This window comes from Haematobia irritans, chromosome 1, assembly GCF_050003625.1.
Source record: "Haematobia irritans isolate KBUSLIRL chromosome 1, ASM5000362v1, whole genome shotgun sequence".
NCBI lineage: Eukaryota > Metazoa > Arthropoda > Insecta > Diptera > Muscidae > Haematobia > Haematobia irritans.
The window spans coordinates 229,586,278-229,607,346 of record NC_134397.1 but is presented as its reverse complement, the minus strand read 5'-3'; the positions used below and the strand labels follow the sequence as shown (position 1 = coordinate 229,607,346).

Sequence of the window (21,069 nt, the reverse complement as noted above, 5' to 3'; positions counted from 1 at the left end):
ATAAGCCCTAGACCCCAAATTGGGAGGTCGGTTTATATGGGGACTATATCAAAACTTGGACCGATATAGCCCATCTTCGAACTTGACCTGCCTGCAGACAAAAGACGAGTTTGTGCGAAATTTCAGCACGATTGCTTTATTATTGAAGACTGTAGCGTGATTATAACAGACAGACAGACGGACAGACTTACATGGCTATATCGTCTTAGAATTTCTCCCCGATATACAGTGAGAGCATCAAAATAAACTCTACATACGAATTTGTTTCGAAAGACTTTTTATTTCAGCCTTATATATCCACGATTTTATTTAAGATTATTTGATTTAGCTATAGAGTATTTAAGTCTCTACTTAAACTTAAGAATCAAAACTGAAAAACTAAACACTGAAAAACTTTTAATTAAAGCAAATCCTTTGTACAATTTATTATGACGCTCTCTGTAGTTGGTTGCCGCTTTTGGATTTTTGATGGATGAAAAAAGTATTATATACAGAAATATTTATAGAGTTTTATATAATATATTTTTTTTTGACTTTTATTATGATAATTTCTTTTTTTTTTTTTTTGTTAGACAAAATTTACAGTGATGTATTCAATGTGGTTTATTCTGTATACACATATTTTTTTGTTTTACTTTTTCAACACGAAGACATACAATTTTTTTTTTAATAAAAAAACTAAGAAATAATTTGAAAATCAATAGAAAATAAATTCGTCTTAAATTATATAATTATGACATGATTGTATTTTATTTCTAAATATTTGTGGTGTTAGTATTTTTATTTTTTTTTTTTTGTATGTTGTCTTCATCGTTGTGATTGTGATGAACAATTAAAGATTAAAAAAAAAAACGTATACATAATTTTTTTTACAAATATTATTTACGTATACAACAAAACAAAATCAAAATTTTATCTTAAATACTCAACATATATGTATGTAAGGTTTTTTTAAAGCGAAATTTATTTTGAAACTTATACAAGTTTATGTTTTTTGTTTTAAATTTTACCTTGTAATGCTTACAAAAAAATAAACTTAAGGATTAAGGTTTTTTTTGTTTATTATAGTTTAGTACAAAAATATCGAACTAAGTGACTTGGAAATTTTCTTTTTTAAATTTAAAACATTTAAGGGGGGAGGTTTTATTATTATTATTATTTTTTTTAATTTTGTTTAAAAATAATTTCTTTAATAAGTATCATACGCTTGATTTTATCTTGTTTTTTTTTTTTTGTTCTTCACATTATCTTTTAATTGTTGCCATTATATGTATATGTCTCTTGTAGTTTTTTTTATGTTTTTCTTACAATTATCCAAAAATTGCTGAGCTTATTTCTCCAACATCATGGTTTTTATCCTTGTTGCATTCCTTGTGATCCTATTTGCAGCTACGATTCTGTGTAAACCAAACATTTCTTACCTTTACCCACCGAAGCTAAGGCATTACCATTGGGACTCCAACTAACTGCATTCACCGCCGAGCTGTGAAATAATCCAGAACCAGAACTTTTTTGTTTTAGAGATGATGTAATTTAGATAACATGTATGAAAGGAAGAAATAAATAGAAAAAAATAGAAGAAAATAAAGCCAAAAACCAAAAACAAAAGCAAGCAGGTGATTTTGAATAAAAGAAAATGCAAAGAATTAAATAATAAAATAATTTATGGGGGCGGTAAAATATAAATTGCGGCTATGGTAGAAATTTATTAATTTTGTATTTACATTTAAATATGTTTAGGTTTATCTTAAAAAATGTGTGTTTTAATTTTTTCCAATTTGCAAGCTAAATTCTGTAGACGTTTACATTCGAATGAGCACGAGAACTCAAATCGCGAAATCAGAGAAAAATTCCGGTGTTTAGATGCTTAAGAAACCAAATCGGGAAGTCGATTTAAATATCGAATTTGACTGCTTGCAGACAAAAACGAATCCGTGCCAATTTTTACGACGATAGCTTCATTATTATTGGGTGGCCAAAACAGCCGGGTTTTTCAAAAATAATATTACAGTGCACTCGCGGTAACGTTAACACCGCCTAACTTGAACACGCTTTTTCTTACACTAAATACTCGGTAACGCTGAAAACAAAAAATGAAATTTGATGTTAAAGGCAGATTCACAACGACAAATACTTTTTTTATACCCATATTATACCATAGGATGGGGGGTGTATTAACTTCGTCATTTCATTTGTAACACATCCAAATTTTGCTCTAAGACCCCATAAAGTATATATATTCTGGGTCGCGGTGAAATTCTAAGTCGATCTGAGCATGTCCGTCCGTCTGTTGAAATCACGCTAACTTCCGAACGAAACATGCTATCGACAAGTAGTTGTTATTGATGTAGGTCGGATGGTATTGCCAATGGGCCATATCGGTTCACTTTTACGTATAGCCCCCATATAAACGGACCCCCAAATTTGGGGATCCTCTAAGAGAAGCAAATTTCATCAGATCCGGCTGAAATTTGGTACATGGTGTTTGTATATGGTCTTTAACAACCATGCATAAATTGGTCTACATCGGTCCATAATTACATATAGCCCCCATATAAACCTATCCCCCGATTTGGCTTGCGGAGCCTCTAAGAGAAGCAAATTTCATCCGATCCGGCTGAAATTTGGTACATGCTGTTAGTATATGGTCTCTAACGAGCATGCAAAAATTGGTACACATCGGTCCATAATTATATATAGCCCCCATATAAACCGATCCCCAGATTTGGCTTGCGGAGCCTCTAAGAGAAGTAAATTCCATCCGATCCGGCTGAAATTTGGTACATACTGTTAGTATATGGTCTCTAACAAGCATGCAAAAATTGGTCCACATCGGTCCATAATTATATATAGCCCCCATATAAACCGATCCCCCGATTTGGATAGCGGAGCCTCTAGGAGAAGCGAATTTCATCCGATCCGGCTGAAATTTGGTACGTGATGTAATTATATGGTATCTAACAACCATGCAGGAATTGGTTCATATCAGTCCATAATTATATGTAGCTTCCATATAAACCGATTCCCAGATTTGACCTCCGGTGCCTTTTGGAGAAGCAAAATTCATCCGATCTGGTTAAAATTTGGTACGTGGTGGCAACCATGCCAAAAGTGGTCCATATCAGTCCATAATCATATATGGCCCCCATATAAACCGATCCCGAGATTTGGTTTTGGAGCCACTTGGAGGAGCAAATTTCATCCGAGTTAGTTGAAATTTGGTACATTTTGCTAGTATATGGCCGTTAACAACCATGCCTAACTAGGTCCATATCGGCCTATAGTTATATATAGCCCTCAGATAAATCGATCCCCAATCACACAAAAATTGGTCCATATCAAGTTCATAATTGTATATATTTGTAGACTTACGTTTACATACGTTTTTTGTCTAATATATACCACGTATGGACTAACTCACAATTTAGAAAACGATGTTAAGAAGTTTTAAGATAACACAACCCAAGTAATTCGATTGTGGATGACAGTCTTTCGTAGAAGTTTCTACCCAATTCATGGTGGAGGGTACATAAGATGCGGCCTGGCCGAACTTACGGCCGTATATACTTGTTTTGTAGTGATCTAGTTTGGTTTTTTCGTGAATTTTATATTTTCCTTATAATTCCGTACCCACTTATATTTTTCCATTTTTATACCCTTCACCACTACTGTGGTACAGGGTATAATAAGTTTGTGCATTTGTATGTAACGCCAAGAAGGAAAAGTCTGAGACCCATCGTTTAGTATACCGATCGTCATAGAATTAAATTCTGAGCCGATTTAGCGATGTCCGTCTGTCTGTCTGTCCGTCCGTCTGTCTGTCTGTCTGTTGATGTATTTTTGTGTGCAAAGTACAGCTCGCAGTTTTAGTCCGATTGTCCTAAATTTGGTACAGGGTCCTGTTTCGGCTCAAAGACGATCCCTATTGATTTTGGAAAAAATCGGTTCAGATTTAGATATATCTGCCATATATATTTTTCACCGATCTGGTCATAATTGGCGTGTATATCAACCGATCTTCCTCAAATTCCGTACATCCGAATATTTTATGAGTCTCGAAAAACTTGCAAAATATCAGCCAAATCGGTTCAGATTTAGATATGGCTCTCATATATAGCTTTAGCCCGATTTACACTCATTTGCCCACAGAGGCCAAGTTTTTGCTCCGATTTAGTTGAAATTTTGCACAGGGAGTAGAATTAGCATTATAGTTATGCGTGCCAAATTTGGTTGAAATCGGTTCAGATTTAGATATACCTCCCATATATAGCTTTCGCCCGATTTACACTCATATGACCACAGAGGCCAATTTTTAACTCCGATTTAGTTGAAATTTTGCACTGGGAGTAGAATTAGCATTGTAGCTATGCGTGCCAAATTTGGTTGAAATCGGTTCAGATTTAGATATATCTCCCATATATAGCTTTCGCCCGATTTACACTCATATGACCACAGAGGCCAATTTTTTGCTCCGATTTAGTTGAAATTTTGCACAGGGAGTAGAATTAGCATTGTAGCTATGCGTGCCAAATTTGGTTGACATCGGTTCAGATTTAGATATAGCTCCATATATATGTTTTTCTGATTTGGACAAAAATGGTCAAAATACCAACATTTTCCTTGTAAAATCGCCACTGCTTAGTCGAAAAGTTGTAAAAATGACTCTAATTTTCCTAAACTTCTAATACATATATATCGAGCGATAAACCATAAATAAACTTTTTCGAAGTTTCCTTAAAATTGCTTCAGATTTAAATGTTTCCCATATTTTTTTACTAACATTGTGTTCCACCCTAGTCCATTAGCCGACTTAAATTTTGAGTCTATAGATTTTGTAGAAGTCTATCAAATTCTGTCCAGATCGAGTGATATTTAAATGTATGTATTTGGGACAAACCTTTATATATAGCCCCCAACACATTTAACGGATGTGATATGGTATCGAAAATTTAGATCTACAAAGTGGTGCAGGGTATAATATAGTCGGCCCCGCCCGATTTAGACTTTCCTCACTTGTTTTTTTTTTTAAATTTTTTCATGAAATTAAATTAAGGTTTTAATATTACAAATAACAAAAATAAAAGACTATCACCCTAGAACGTGTAAAACTCCCAAATAATGTTACGTTTTGTTCTGAAATTCGCTAACGTGAACATTTTCGCTAACGTGAACTCTCTTGATTTTAATTAGTTCACGTTACAGCGAGTGCACTGTATATGGCGAATATTATGCTTTAATATTTTTTTAGGATTACAGATCGATGCCTAACATATAATCGGTCTATATTCGCCTTTATTTTTGAGAACTTTTTAATTCATATATTTTACTATTTTCTCGCACTGAAAAAAATATTTTCGTGAGGTCAAAGATTTCATGTCTTTAAAATACGAATACAAATTTTGCTTAGCATAGAAGACGCATTTCTCTAAAATAAAGTTATTTCCCTTACCAAAAGTCGATAAACTTTTCAATGAAGTCGTGATTTGACTTAAAAATGGGTATCTTAACATGAAAGAAAAAATTTATAGGCTAATGTCAACTTGACTTTAATAATTCAGAAAAATTCTTTAAATTTAATGAAATTGTCTTTAAATTTGTTGTCTTTTTGCATCTTGAATACAAAGCAAAAAATCGTTCAAATATAGGACATGTTTTTCAAAACTTTATTTTAAAGAAGTTTTTTACTTCAAACATAGCATAATTTCTACTGGAAGTCGAGTCTTAATTTGGAAAATAAAGTTGCCGTTAACTCGTTTTTAAAGGTCTTTGATAGCATATGAAGAAAAAAAAGCTGAGAAAGCGAAAAATTAAAATTTGCTTCCTAGAAGCAAGTACACAAAACCTAAATTTAAAAGAGAATTGTGTCTTAAAAGTATCCTTACTTGTATTCTCCGCTTCTTTGGCTCGGAATCAATACCAAATTTTTTAAAGTAAAGACAAAATCTTTGGAACCGAGTATGCTTTTTTTTCAGTGCGTGCGCACGTATGCTGCCCGAAAGTATACAAGACAATTTCTCTTTAATAGAAAATTCCCTGAACTGAAAATTTGGATGACATTCAAATAAAATGATTGTTAGGTCAATTTACATCTAATTTTAAAACGACGATTTTAGATCTACACACAAAAAATTGTAGAAATACAAGTTATTTAGCAATATTTTCATGGACCACAGTATCACCCCATGATATGTGTTTGGAGTTTAGATTGCCTCCAAGGATTGTTCCGTAATAGTTTTGGGATGTTTGGTAGATGGATGTTAAGTCTTCTTTTAAGTTATTTGGGTTTGTGTTGCAAGGGAAATATATAGAACCGGTCAGAAGTTTCCTTTCGCAACCACCCAATCTTATATTTATACAGCCAAAGAAATTTGTTTGTAGGCACAGCATAAAAATCTTGCTGCTGAAATGTTGCCAAATTTTAATAATGTGTTCAACCTTTAGTGCTACATTTTATTATGAATGACACTTTTGGCGCTGCCTTTTGACATTTTCAATGGCGATACGTCTCCCAGCTGCGCGGAACCCACAAGCTAAGGCATAATTTCTCCGGTCCGAGAAAATTTAGCTGAATTCTTAAAATTTAATGGTGACTACGTCGCTTTTGTGAAACTACCAATATGCATTTTAAAAATGACCATCTAACTATGATGAATTGTGAGCTTTGAACTTAAAACCTTATGTGCTGAATATGAAAAATATGTAAAAAAAAAAACTTACGCATGTCCTTTCAGTTCTGCTTCCAAATTACCCATGACATTCCATATGTATATAACACCATCGGATGAGCCACAGGCAATTTTTGTGGCATTCATGTTAAATGAGGCACGGGCCCAATCACAGCTAAGTTTAAAATGTTCATTGCTGTAAAGTGGGAAATAAAACAGAAAACATCATTAAGATCAATAAACGGAGCCATAAATACATCAAATGCACAATCATATGAATATTAGGGGTAGTCACTGGAGCATACGAAAAACATCGTTAAATTGTTTTACGGCATTTCAAAACATTATTTTTTTAATTTTTATTTAATACGATTTTATTCTTACTATTGTAGTAGTATTTAAAATTATATTCTTATTCACACATTTTCAAGTGAACACCCCTATTATTCTTAATAATGTACATATTAATCTATCCATTAATCGATATGAGAAAATAAGCCTTGGTAGAAACTTACGAAAATGTGGAAATTACTTGATTTTTACGTAAATCTAAAAGTTTTATAGTATCATCACGTACTGAACAAATGAGGTAATTGCAATCTAAAAACAAAAAGATAAAAAAAATTAATTTGTGTTAGATAAATATTTGAAAAAACGCTATGAATAGTTAATGTAAATTCAATATAACGGATGTAATATCTGCAAAGCAATTATACACAAAAAAAAATAAATATGAATTTGTAAATTTTTATAAATTTATGAAATCATTGTTTTCGTAAATAATTTTACGAAAACAAGATTGTCATTTATACTATGGTGAGATTAATACACTCTTAGGCATTAGGACCAGAATACATTCAAAATTGCATGGAAATTTGGCTTCAAATTTTTTTTTTCGCATTGGAGCCCACATAATTTGTGAATCGCTCAAACAAAAAAATGGTTCGTGTCGATTGGTCGAAAGAAATGCTCCAAAAATACTATCGCGGTGCTTTGAAACACGTCTATGACATCGTGACAGGAGGATGAATAGCGTAAAAAGTAAACAGCAGTCGACTGTATGGGTTAACCAAATCCAACAAATGTTGCTATTGCATGAATCATTTCCAAGGAAATTATCGCCTATTTTTTCGGAAAAATGGGCATGTTGCAATCGTACTACTAGAACACTAACACACCATTTGTCTTCCAACAACTCAGGAAACCCTACAGCCGACAATGTCAGCTCTTACGTATCGGTTTAAAAAATTTCATTTTTGCGAACTTAGAACATCGATTTGATGGGCATAGTTTAGGTTAGGTGGCAGCCCGATGTATCAGGCTCACTTAGACGATTCAGTCCATTGTGATACCACATTGGTGAACTTCTCTCTTATCACTAAGTGCTGCCCGATTCCATGTTAAGCTCAATGACAAGGGACCTCCTTTTTATAGCCGAGTCCGAACGGCGTTCCACATTGCACTGAAACTACTTAGAGAAGCTTTGAAATCCTCAGAAATGTCACCAGCATTACTGAGGTGGGATAATCCACCGCTGAAAAACTTTTTGGTGTTCGATCGAAGCAGGAATCGAACCCACGACCTTGTGTATGCAAGGCGGGCATGCTAACCATTGCACCACCGTGGTGGGCATGGTTCTGGCTTGGCACCGAATGACCTATTTTTATTCCCGTATGTAAAAAATAAAATGAGAGGCCAATGTTTTCGAAATCTGAAGAAGCGGTAGATGCGTTCAAAATCCATGTTTTGGAGGTATATCAATCGGAGTGGCAAAAGTGCTTCAATAATTGGTTCCAACGTATGCAAAAGTGTTTAGATCTTAACGGGGAATATTTTAAAAGACAATAAAGCGATTTTCGATAAGTAATATTTGTTTTTGTTTTATTATGCCTTTCAAACGACCGACAGAGCCACCACACTCTGTAGCAAGTGTTTCTGCCGTATTTTGATTCAATTTCCTACTAAGCGCCGTCTTGAGATACTTTCTTCAAAATGTCCCAAGCACAATGAATTGAGATACGAAGATTATGGTGGCCATTGTGTGGTAGAAATGAAACGAGGGACCTCCATTTTTAGGAAATTTTGCCGATAATTATCGGCATTTAATTTGACCCCACTGTCGATGAATGTAAGCGGGGAGCCACCATCGGCCATTATCATAGCGACGATTGAGTTCCGGTGGCCAATCGAAAGTGTAAATTTTCGGCTGACCTCATTGGCAAATAAACCCGAACATTTTTTTCACAAACTGCTGAATTTGGATTGGTTTCTCATCGAAGAAATCCAAATTCTGTAATTGGCCAATTTCAGTCAAAGTTATGTTAGTTATAGTAGGAGCCTGATATTACAGGCTCATATACAGCAAAGATTATAGATTTGAGGAAGATAGGAAATTGGCTTGCGTCATACCAAATGTTGCATTTACCAGATTAGTTTAATACATGTTTGTAATCTTTTAGTTGTTTTTCGTTTTTATTTTTTCTTTATGAAACAATGTTAAATTTTAGGAAACAACAAAAAAAAGTACATTTTCCCCTTTGTGGAAATTTATTTCGTGCACTTAATTTCTTTTTATTTGCATTTTAAGGCTATGTCAATACTTATCGTATACGCGTACTGAGGAGATCGAACCAATCTGGCAAATGGTTCGATCTCCTCAGTAGCTAATTTTCTGTCTTCCTACAATTTATAATCTTTGATATACAGTTTGTCAATAAAATGTTTGCAAAATATAAAAATTTAAGAAACTAATTACATAAACATCTTTTTTCCATAATTTAATATACTGTTTGTTTGATTTTTTTTGTGATTTTCATAAATTCATACGGTCGTCGTTCAATACTATCAAAAAGTATTCTATTGCAATGAAATGTGGGAGCATACGATAAAATAATACATTAAAATTCTGTTTGACTGCCGTCAATTAATTGTTTGTAAACTCAGATCCCAAAACAAAATCTCGTTAGATTTCCGCACAAAATTTTTTTGTTGGTATTGATTTTGCAAAGAATTAATTGGCAGCAGTCAAACAGAATTTTAATGAATTATTTTGTCCTATGGTCCCACATTTCATTGCAATAAAATTCTTTTTGATTCACATAAAAAGTATATTAAATTATGGAAAAATACGTTTATGTAATTAGTTTCTTAAATTTTTATTTTTTGGTTGTTGTTTTTGATTTCAGCTTAAAACCATGCATTGACTAAACTACAACTGTAGCTTAACCACCAGAGGAAAAGAATGTTTGTCAAATTTATTTGGGCAAAGCCCTATAGACTGCAAGATGGTTGGATGGACGCACGTTTTGGAATTACCACATTCCTCATCAGCATCCTCTATTTGCAGCAAAACTATCAACCAATTACTGTAATGTACCGGACTTGGGATTGGTCAACCTTTCTAGGAAGTAAGCCCTTTTAGATCAAGCAACCGAAATATGTGTGGATATTTCTGACTTATTAAAATTTACTTGAAGAAGAATCTAATGAGGACGAATGGGAGTCTCTTCAGCCACTAGCAAACAGCCAGAAGGGGGGTTCGGGTCCAATTAAATCTTCTAGCCACACATAGGTCCCCACCACACAAATAAATTATAGACTCCCGAAAAAACGATGCCATGAAATTTGAAGCCTGGATGGATCATAAGGTGAATGTTCCCTTCAAAAAGAGAAAAAAAAATCGAGAAAACGAAGAATTCATAATCTCGATTATTTCTCAATCATTAAAAAAAAAAAAAACAAAAATTGTCTGAATAGCTAACCAGGGGATTGGGATATTTTTAGTCTTCGCGATGATATCAAAGACGGCGCTTCTTTACCCTCCCTACCATTGATTCTAGTAGCGCCAGGTATTACTAGAATCCCGTACTTACTTTTACCTAACCCATTTACACCATCTCGTAAGAAAACTTATTGTTAGTTTTAACACTCCATTTTACTCATATAAATTCAATTAACTTCATATAAATTCCATATTATTACAATGGTATATAACTTATAACTACCAAAACATTCAGCCAAGATATGCAAATGCCGACTATTATTCAAATTTGATAGTAGGGTGTTTAAGAATAGGAAAAGAAAAAAAAATAGTTCAGTAATACAAATCGGAATGCGAAATAAAGATCAATAATCAAAATAGAGACTCGAAAATTTTTTAGAATATAGACGTAAAATGAACACGATATTAAAATTTAATGATCAAAATAGAGACAGAAAAAAAATGGCATAGAACGTAGACAAGAATGAATTGTCCCTTACAAATTCCATTATCAAAACAGAGACAGATAAGAGATCGATAAGATGTATGACAAAAATAAAATTCAATAATCAAAACAAAGACAAAAGTATAAGGAATTATTTCTTCTCTCGTATGTTGTCCATCAACATACTGTTTATTTACAACTGCTGCAACACAATTCATTCATTTCTATGGCCTATTCCAATTGCTTTTAAACTATCTAACTAAAACTATATAGTGACACACTCTTTCTCTTCAGGAGTGAAAGAGTTGGTTCGTCAAAAGATATGTATTAAAATGTGTGCTTTTCATTCATGATTTGTAATGAATGAAATAGGGAAAGGAGTAATATTTAAAAATGTAAAAAACAACGAGAAAAAAATGTAAAAACAATTAACTCACCAAGAATAATGTCATTCTGCAACAACACGATGAGGCCTCTTCGATTGTCGGTTGGTGATAATTCTCGTAAGCTGTAGTAATGAGAAATGAGGTTGTTTGTGCAAATTGGTTTTACTCACATTCCCTTCTCTATATAGACGTAAATATAATTTGAATAATTTTTAATTTTTATAAGGTGGAGAGTAAGCCAAATACCGATGCTTTTGTAGAATCTAAGATTAGTTCGTAAAAGTATTCCAAGGAAATTAAGGACAGGGGTCCTTTCACTAAATTAAACTGAAAAATTATATCCAGAGATCATCTTCGGAAGGTCGCTTTTCCTTTCGTTCTTTTTGTTTTTTTTTTCTTTTTCCTACTCGCTCGAATTGGCCGTAAATTTCTAAATGGGTCTCTCGGATGTGTGAACCACGGTAAGGTATTGGAGGGGTGATCTTAGCCCCGGCCTGGATTCTCGACGCCAAGAAAAAAAAAAAATAGGCTGCGGAGTCAGGATAGAGCAGACTGACGTCAGTTTACACAACTAGAACTTGCGGAGTAATGTGTGGTGCAATTGTAGCGAGCCTTCGGAAAGGTCCACGCTTCCCTCCTTCTCCCTCTTGCCCACGCCACGAGGGGGTACTCTTAAATATTTTCCTGCACGTCTGGTAGTTGTCTCAAAGACAATTGGAATGTTTTTGAACAGCAATTCCTATAAGGTAATATCCAATAATTAATCGTGGGAAGCTTGGATATTTACTCCAATCCAATCAAAACTTACGAGTAAATGATTCACGTCGAATTTGGATGTTAAGCGGACCTTTTAGTCAGTTTAGAAGAAAATTACTGCGTTTCAATACACTACGCAATAAGTGATAAAATCTCCTTGAGTAGTACAAGGAACAAATTTCCTTTCACAATTATCCAATTCTTGGTCAAGATTAATTAAATATTTCAAGATTTCTTTGATCACACTTTCTTTACCACAACGTGCCCTCTGATAGGTTTTGGCAAACAATTTTTTCAGAAAGGAAGTACACGTCTGAGAACGATAGTTGAAACTTGTCTCCTCTCTTGGTGTTACATTATCGATCACAGCTGTATGACCCCAATCGATTAAAGTGATGCTACTTTGCGATTGGTTACTAAACAACGCTTTTAACGAAGTAAGACAGCAGTGGATTCAATTAAATTTAAAATCCGACTAAGTACATTTTCTGTTCCAATTTGTCTGATAAAAATTTTCAATTTAAAAATTTAAAAATTAATTGAACTAACTGTCTAATGGAAGGCGTTAAGCAATTAAATTCGCAATTGAATTTGACGATTTTCGTATTGCAATAGACTGACAAATTTTTAATCTGGTGCAATTCTATTAACGTTGGGCCCTGGTGACTACAACCGATAACTTCTGAATGGCGTAAAAAAATCCTTACAAACCAGATAATTCTGTTCTACCATAACATTCATATTATTTCCCAAGCCGGTAGACAACAGGATTAGATGGAGAACTAATTACGGACGCATGTCCTTCGCGTGGTATGTACCTAAAATATTTCCATTCATATCCTCAAGTAAATAGTAATTCGAACCCAACTTGTCACGTACCCTCGCCCTTAGAAATAAAGGAGCTAATTTGGCGTTATACTTTTTGTCAGCACTACTCTGTGCAAAATTCCTGCGGAAAATCTCTTGTCCAATTGTGAAGGAAATTGGACGGGCCCGTAAATCATATTGATGTTTATTATTATCATACGCCTCCCGTATATTCCGCTGGAGATCTTTCCTTAAAATTGACAATTGATCCTCCCTAGCTAATGGATTTATTGGTTCGCCGACAAGATTAAGTCCTTCTAGTAATTTATACGAAGTTCCGTGGGTAATCATGTCCATGCCAAACAGCGCCCTATATGGAGAACATTTTATACTTTGATGAATCGCGTTCCGAAGTGAACAACTAATAGAACTCAGATTATCATCCCATCTTGTTTGGTCGCCCTTTAAGAATGTCCGAATGCCCGAAATAATCGATCTATTGACCCGTTCGGAGGCATTAGACTGAGGTGAATAGATTGCCGTATAGATGTGTGAAATGCCTAATTGAGTAAGGAAGGCATTGAAGTCATTTGATCGAAATTGTGAGCCATTATCACTCACTATGACTTCTGGGACGCCATATAAGTGAAAAATATTAGTGAGGAGAAATTGCTGAATGGCCGATGAGGTAAATTTCTTCAAAGGACATAACCAATGGTATTTAGTCAAGTGATCAAGCACTATCAAAATCCCAATATTTCCCTGGCGGCTACGAGGATAAGGTCCTAAGATATCGATGTACAAACGCTGAAATGGGCGCTGAGAAGGGACATGGCAACCCATTTCAGGTTTCAAACACACATTCGGGGCCTTCGTCTGTTTGCAAATATCGCATTTACGAATGTAATTTCGCACGTCCGTCACTAACCCAGGCCAGTAGAAGTTGCGCTTCAACAGCTCCACGGTTTTGGTCATACCCCCATGTACCGTAACTGGCGAACCATGAGCTCTCTTTATAACATATTCCCTCAAATTGTTTGGCACCCAGAGCTTCCAGGCCCTTTCCTCCTGTGATAAATCCCCCGAATAATGATCGGTTCTTATATATACGAAACCATCGCTCACCTTCATGTCCGGAATTCTGTCCTGCTCTAAAGAGACCTTCTTCCTCAATGCCCGATAATCCGGATCTTCAAAATGATTTGAGGTCAAGTCGATCTCTGGCTCCGCCAATTCCACACCAGATATCTCATCGCAGTAAATCCTACTCAAGGCATCTGGGACGGTATGGTCCTTTCCTTTTCGATGGCTTACAGTAAATTTGAAGGATTGGAGTTTAAGGACCCACCTCGCCAGTCTTCCGGTTAAATCTGGTTGTTTCATCAACCAAACCAGCGACGAGTGGTCCGTAATCACTTCAAATTCCTGTAGCTCTAGGTAGCAACGGAACCGTTTAATTGCCTCGATTGCAGCTAAACACTCCCTCTCGGTCACACTGTAGTTCCTCTGGGCAGTGTTTAGCTTTTTTGACATAAAGGCAATCGGTTTTTCGGACCCGTCATCGCCTAATTGGACCAATACCGCCCCAATACCAAAGTTACTAGCATCACAATGGAGAAAAAATTTCCTTGTGAAATCGGGATTTGATAGGACCGGAGCAGATGTGAGCATCCGCTTCAGTTTCTCAAATGCCTCTTGGGCTTGAGGTGTCCAGGAAAATTTCCTCTTGGTGGACAAAACCTCTGTAATCGGAAACACAATACTTGAAAAGTTATCCACGAATCTCCTGTACCACCCCGCAAGCCCCAAGAAGCCTCTCACTTGCCGGATATTCTTGGGGGTGGGCCAGTTTACTATGGATTCTACTTTTTCGGGGTCGGTCTGTATACCACCGTTTCCTATTATATACCCTAAATATTTGGTCCGTGTGACACAAAAGGAGCTCTTCGCGATATTCAACGTGAGATTGGCCCTTCGGAAACTCTCAGCTATCCTTACCAGGACCGCCAGATGTGAAGCAAAATCCTCTGACACTATTACTAGGTCATCTAAATAACCAAATACTGAGTGACGCAAATCGGGTGGAATTATTTGGTCCATAAGACGACACATTGTTTGTGGCGCGGTGCAAAGCCCGAACGGCATCACTACGAATTGATACAGGGGTCTCCCTGGTATCGTAAATGCCGTTAGTGGCTTTGCTTGATCGGTGAGTCCGATCTGCCAATATGCGTCCTTTAGATCCAATTTGGTAATTATATTGGCCTTCGGAAGTCGAGCAAAAATACCTTCGATGCTGGGAAGGGGGTAAGCATCTTTCCTAGTCACTGAATTCACCTTCCTGGCATCTAGGCAGAGTCTAACCTTATTGGGCTTAATAACAAGGTGCATAGGTGAACTCCAAGGCGATGTCGACTCCTCTATTACTCCTAATTTTAACATTCGGTCCACTTCTTGATACATGAGGTTTTCCACAGCGGGAGAAACCGGATAGAAACGTTGTTTTATTGGCTTGGAGTCGCCAACGTCTATATTATGCGTTATTAATGAGGTTCTGCCCAAACCTTCTTTATCAAAGTTGGGGAACAAATCTATTATGGCATTCAATTGCTGAATTTGGGAAGAATTTAAAGGATATTTGAATTCGTCCAATTTGATGGCTTTTGTTATTTTATCGGACAAATTTTCGGACATTACAACAGCGGAGCAAACTAATGGACAATCGGAGCGAGGTGATCGGACGGACGTTTCGGACACAATTGCGGAGTCTATCACATCGGGAGCTAACCTAAATAACCTCCAAAAATCAAGGCCTAATATGACTCGTTGAGTCAAGGAGGGTACTATTAAGATCCTAAGTCGGTGTATCTCGCCTTTGAACGTGACGTCGACATCGAGAAAACCTATAATTTTCTGGAAGCCTCCGTCGGCCGTTCTGACGTGCGCCCTACATTTCGTATATTCTGGTGTTTCTGAAAATTCGTAGCTAGCTAGGTCTGATCCAATACAGGACACATTAGCTCCTGTATCCAGAAGACCATATTCGGTAAAATTCAGAAAAGCGATTTTGGCATACAAGCGCCTATCCCTCTGATCGTCAACAATACAAGAAATTACAAATCTGGATGATAGCTTACGATTTCGGAAATATTTTCGGAGACGAAGAGTAGATCTTTTAGGGGCTCTTCTTAAGTCCGCTTCAATTGAGTCAATTTGAAAAATCCTATTGCGTTTAAGAATATAATCTCTCCATCTCTCGTGGTAGGGTCTAATAGGATACAATACTTTATCTGGGTTATGTGGAGGACAGTTCGAATCCTTCATCATATAAATGCCACAAGGTGACGGATTATCATCTTCTAGAGGCGAACTGTCCTTTTCTGTAATTAGTTTTTTGGACTGCTTTGTCTTGTTGACGCACAACGCACGCATTGCGGTTTATAAATGCCCTTGGCCCCACAGCCGTAACAGAAAACACTTCTATCTTTCATGCAGTCTTGCCAGTAATGGCCCTGACTTTCACAATTCCAACAGGTGATCATAACCGCACTCTGACTTTGACGAATGGCATCAACCATTAATTCGTTGGAACATTCCCTAACGGGTGAAGTTTCTATATCACATTCAATTTCTGAAATATTCCGCTTCGGACAAGTCGTTTGTTTCAAGGAAATGGTTTTCCTAAATAATTCCTCTCTCAGCAAGTTTTCCCTCATTTGTACCAGTTTTCTCAGGTGGGCAATTGAGAGAATTGGTACATATAACAGTTCCTGCCTGATCTCGGGCCTAAGATTCCTGGTTAGAATCTCTATAAGTTCTTCCTCGGGCATGGGTTTCTCCAAACGATCGAGTTTCAACGAAATTGCCTCGAAAAATGCCTCAAAAGACTCTCCCGGTTTCATTTTCCGATTCCTTATTTCCTCCCTAAGATCAAAGCTCGAACGAAAATCCTTAAACTGATATCTCAATGCGGTACAGAATTCCGTCCATTCTATTGTTTCCACCTGCTTGTGGTATCGCCAGTACCATGTAAGAGCCTTTCCCGACAGTAAGAAGGGCAAATTCCTACAAATAAGTCCAAAGTCATTATTGAAGTTCTCCGCAGTCAGAGACCGCAGTCTATAAAGAAATTCATCGACGTTCAGTCCGTTTGAGGAACCGTCAAACTTGACATTCCAGTTTTGGATCATCATTGTGACCTTTTCAGGTCTCTGAATCAATGGTTCCTCCCTATGGAAAGAATTCGGTGTAATATTCATAAAATGATTGTTTCGTGGAATTTCTCCGCGATTGCTTCCAGAAGAAATATTGGAGTTTTGTGCACCTTCGCAATGTCTATTACCGGTATCGTCCAGATGAGAAGGCCGAATATTCAAATTCGATAAAAACTTTGATAATGAGTTTTCAATCATTTCATTGATTTTCGAATAGTCTACCTCCGGAGATAGGCCGGAAACGGCCATATTTCCGGATTGCAACATATCTTGCTGAACTGGTCTATACGACAATTCGTAATTAGGAGGCCCAACAAATCGCCTGTGAAGATTATCCTCGGGCCCGTTCGTCCCCGATTTATTATTAGAATCAGGAAAAATATCACCTAAAGGAAGTTGTTGTGTAGAATCTTGGCTATTATGCTTGCTTGCATTTCTAGTGTTGTATCGTTTAACAAAAGCCCCGCGATGCTTATTATGGACACCCCTTGTCTTTGGTGTATTCCGGGAGACGGTATCCCATATTTTCCTAATTAAATCCGTGGGTCCAAACGCTGCCTTGCATATAGGACAAGTTGGGGATTCATCCAACGAACTATCGATGCAAGATCTATGGAACTCATGGTTACACGTAAAAATTATAACTACTTCTTCTGTTTGCAACATTGCTCTATTGCAAATAGAACACTGATTCTCCATAACAGTGTCTGTGCCTACAGCGCCGTCTAACAAATCCTCTGGCGCGTTCTCCTTAGTAGTCATATTGAAGTAGCTCCTCAATGAGGCAAATGGTCAACGAATTCAGATGAACAATACAATTCGCAGAACAATAAATTCCCTGCCCCCATTCAATTTAAAATGAGGCTGAACTTCGTGCAGCAATCAAAAGAAAAAATGGTATTTTTTTTTTCCCTCTGACCAAAAGTATTTTCCCTAATCTACAAAGTTATAAATACAGTCAAATAAATCAATTATAACTTCAATCGTTTACAACTAAGTTACAGAAAGAGTAAAAAAAAAAAAATTATGAAACAGTTCAATTACAATAACTGCAATAATTACTTCAGCTGTGATAAAAGAATTTCAGATATAATTATCAAAATCTAAATCTTCAGTTTTCTTACATGTGAGATGGATTATGAAGTTAGGTAATATATTCCCAATACCTCATAGTTATTTGGTCTGTAGATATTTGAAAAGGTATTTAACGACCCGATTTTCGTAGAAAACCAACTATCTTTACTTCCTCAAAACTGCTATTTTGGACATTAGACCGCATTCTGCAGTCATAACGTAATTCCAGAAAACACCAGGATATTGGTAGCTATCTATTAAAATGGACCGCCGTATTCCATAATTTCCAAATACTTGTACAAAAACCTCCACTACAAACACTTCATATCGTAGACAAAAATGTAAACAAAGAAACTCCTGGTCAGTTGATTCGATCATTTGTGCCAAATAACTGAATATCCAAAGAAATCTTGTGAACTATTTGAAAACTTAACTACGTGATCATAGCTGGAAGATTATGTCCGTTCAAAAAGTGTGTGTTTCCATAAGAAGTCAAAATATCGGAGCTTAATGTTCTCAGAGATTACGCCAATAGTGCCTATACATCTAACTACTTGTTTGGAAGGTTCATCGTGCCATCCTTTCTCTATATCATTTGTAAGGCGACTATCGATCTTCCATAGATAACAACTTGGAGAATATTTAAATTTATCTGGAACAGTTAGGCCCCACGTTGGGCGCCAATTTATGTAATGTACCGGACTTGGGATTGGTCAACCTTTCTAGGAAGTAAGCCCTTTTAGATCAAGCAACCGAAATATGTGTGGATATTTCTGACTTATTAAAATTTACTTGAAGAAGAATCTAATGAGGACGAATGGGAGTCTCTTCAGCCACTAGCAAACAGCCAGAAGGGGGGTTCGGGTCCAATTAAATCTTCTAGCCACACATAGGTCCCCACCACACAAATAAATTATAGACTCCCGAAAAAACGATGCCATGAAATTTGAAGCCTGGATGGATCATAAGGTGAATGTTCCCTTCAAAAAGAGAAAAAAAAATCGAGAAAACGAAGAATTCATAATCTCGATTATTTCTCAATCATTAAAAAAAAAAAAAACAAAAATTGTCTGAATAGCTAACCAGGGGATTGGGATATTTTTAGTCTTCGCGATGATATCAAAGACGGCGCTTCTTTACCCTCCCTACCATTGATTCTAGTAGCGCCAGGTATTACTAGAATCCCGTACTTACTTTTACCTAACCCATTTACACCATCTCGTAAGAAAACTTATTGTTAGTTTTAACACTCCATTTTACTCATATAAATTCAATTAACTTCATATAAATTCCATATTATTACAATGGTATATAACTTATAACTACCAAAACATTCAGCCAAGATATGCAAATGCCGACTATTATTCAAATTTGATAGTAGGGTGTTTAAGAATAGGAAAAGAAAAAAAAATAGTTCAGTAATACAAATCGGAATGCGAAATAAAGATCAATAATCAAAATAGAGACTCGAAAATTTTTTAGAATATAGACGTAAAATGAACACGATATTAAAATTTAATGATCAAAATAGAGACAGAAAAAAAATGGCATAGAACGTAGACAAGAATGAATTGTCCCTTACAAATTCCATTATCAAAACAGAGACAGATAAGAGATCGATAAGATGTATGACAAAAATAAAATTCAATAATCAAAACAAAGACAAAAGTATAAGGAATTATTTCTTCTCTCGTATGTTGTCCATCAACATACTGTTTATTTACAACTGCTGCAACACAATTCATTCATTTCTATGGCCTATTCCAATTGCTTTTAAACTATCTAACTAAAACTATATAGTGACACACTCTTTCTCTTCAGGAGTGAAAGAGTTGGTTCGTCAAAAGATATGTATTAAAATGTGTGCTTTTCATTCATGATTTGTAATGAATGAAATAGGGAAAGGAGTAATATTTAAAAATGTAAAAAACAACGAGAAAAAAATGTAAAAACAATTAACTCACCAAGAATAATGTCATTCTGCAACAACACGATGAGGCCTCTTCGATTGTCGGTTGGTGATAATTCTCGTAAGCTGTAGTAATGAGAAATGAGGTTGTTTGTGCAAATTGGTTTTACTCACATTCCCTTCTCTATATAGACGTAAATATAATTTGAATAATTTTTAATTTTTATAAGGTGGAGAGTAAGCCAAATACCGATGCTTTTGTAGAATCTAAGATTAGTTCGTAAAAGTATTCCAAGGAAATTAAGGACAGGGGTCCTTTCACTAAATTAAACTGAAAAATTATATCCAGAGATCATCTTCGGAAGGTCGCTTTTCCTTTCGTTCTTTTTGTTTTTTTTTTTCTTTTTCCTACTCGCTCGAATTGGCCGTAAATTTCTAAATGGGTCTCTCGGATGTGTGAACCACGGTAAGGTATTGGAGGGGTGATCTTAGCCCCGGCCTGGATTCTCGACGCCAAGAAAAAAAAAAAATAGGCTGCGGAGTCAGGATAGAGCAGACTGACGTCAGTTTACACAACTAGAACTTGCGGAGTAATGTGTGGTGCAATTGTAGCGAGCCTTCGGAAAGGTCCACGCTTCCCTCCTTCTCCCTCTTGCCCACGCCACGAGGGGGTACTCTTAAATATTTTCCTGCACGTCTGGTAGTTGTCTCAAAGACAATTGGAATGTTTTTGAACAGCAATTCCTATAAGGTAATATCCAATAATTAATCGTGGGAAGCTTGGATATTTACTCCAATCCAATCAAAACTTACGAGTAAATGATTCACGTCGAATTTGGATGTTAAGCGGACCTTTTAGTCAGTTTAGAAGAAAATTACTGCGTTTCAATACACTACGCAATAAGTGATAAAATCTCCTTGAGTAGTACAAGGAACAAATTTCCTTTCACAATTATCCAATTCTTGGTCAAGATTAATTAAATATTTCAAGATTTCTTTGATCACACTTTCTTTACCACAACGTGCCCTCTGATAGGTTTTGGCAAACAATTT

At 35.9% G+C, this 21,069-nt stretch overlaps 1 protein-coding gene across 4 annotated transcripts in view; it reads right to left on the bottom strand.

Annotated features, from left to right (window-relative positions):
- Window positions 1-1,043: 1,043 nt before the first annotated feature.
- Atg16 (Autophagy-related 16) overlaps window positions 1,044-21,069 on the bottom strand; it is a 553,304-nt gene continuing 533,278 nt past the window's right edge. For 2 of the 4 annotated variants that reach the window (XM_075291478.1, XM_075291636.1), the window contains exons 8-10: window positions 7,181-7,265; window positions 6,718-6,861; window positions 1,044-1,507 (exon numbers count right to left, since the gene is read on the bottom strand). In XM_075291478.1, the coding sequence (XP_075147593.1) occupies window positions 1,390-1,507; window positions 6,718-6,861; window positions 7,181-7,265 (347 nt within the window). In that variant the 3' untranslated portion in view covers window positions 1,044-1,389. The remainder of the gene's footprint in view (window positions 1,508-6,717; window positions 6,862-7,180; window positions 7,266-21,069) is intronic. The other 2 variants (XM_075291556.1, XM_075291708.1) reach the window with 1 other exon arrangement.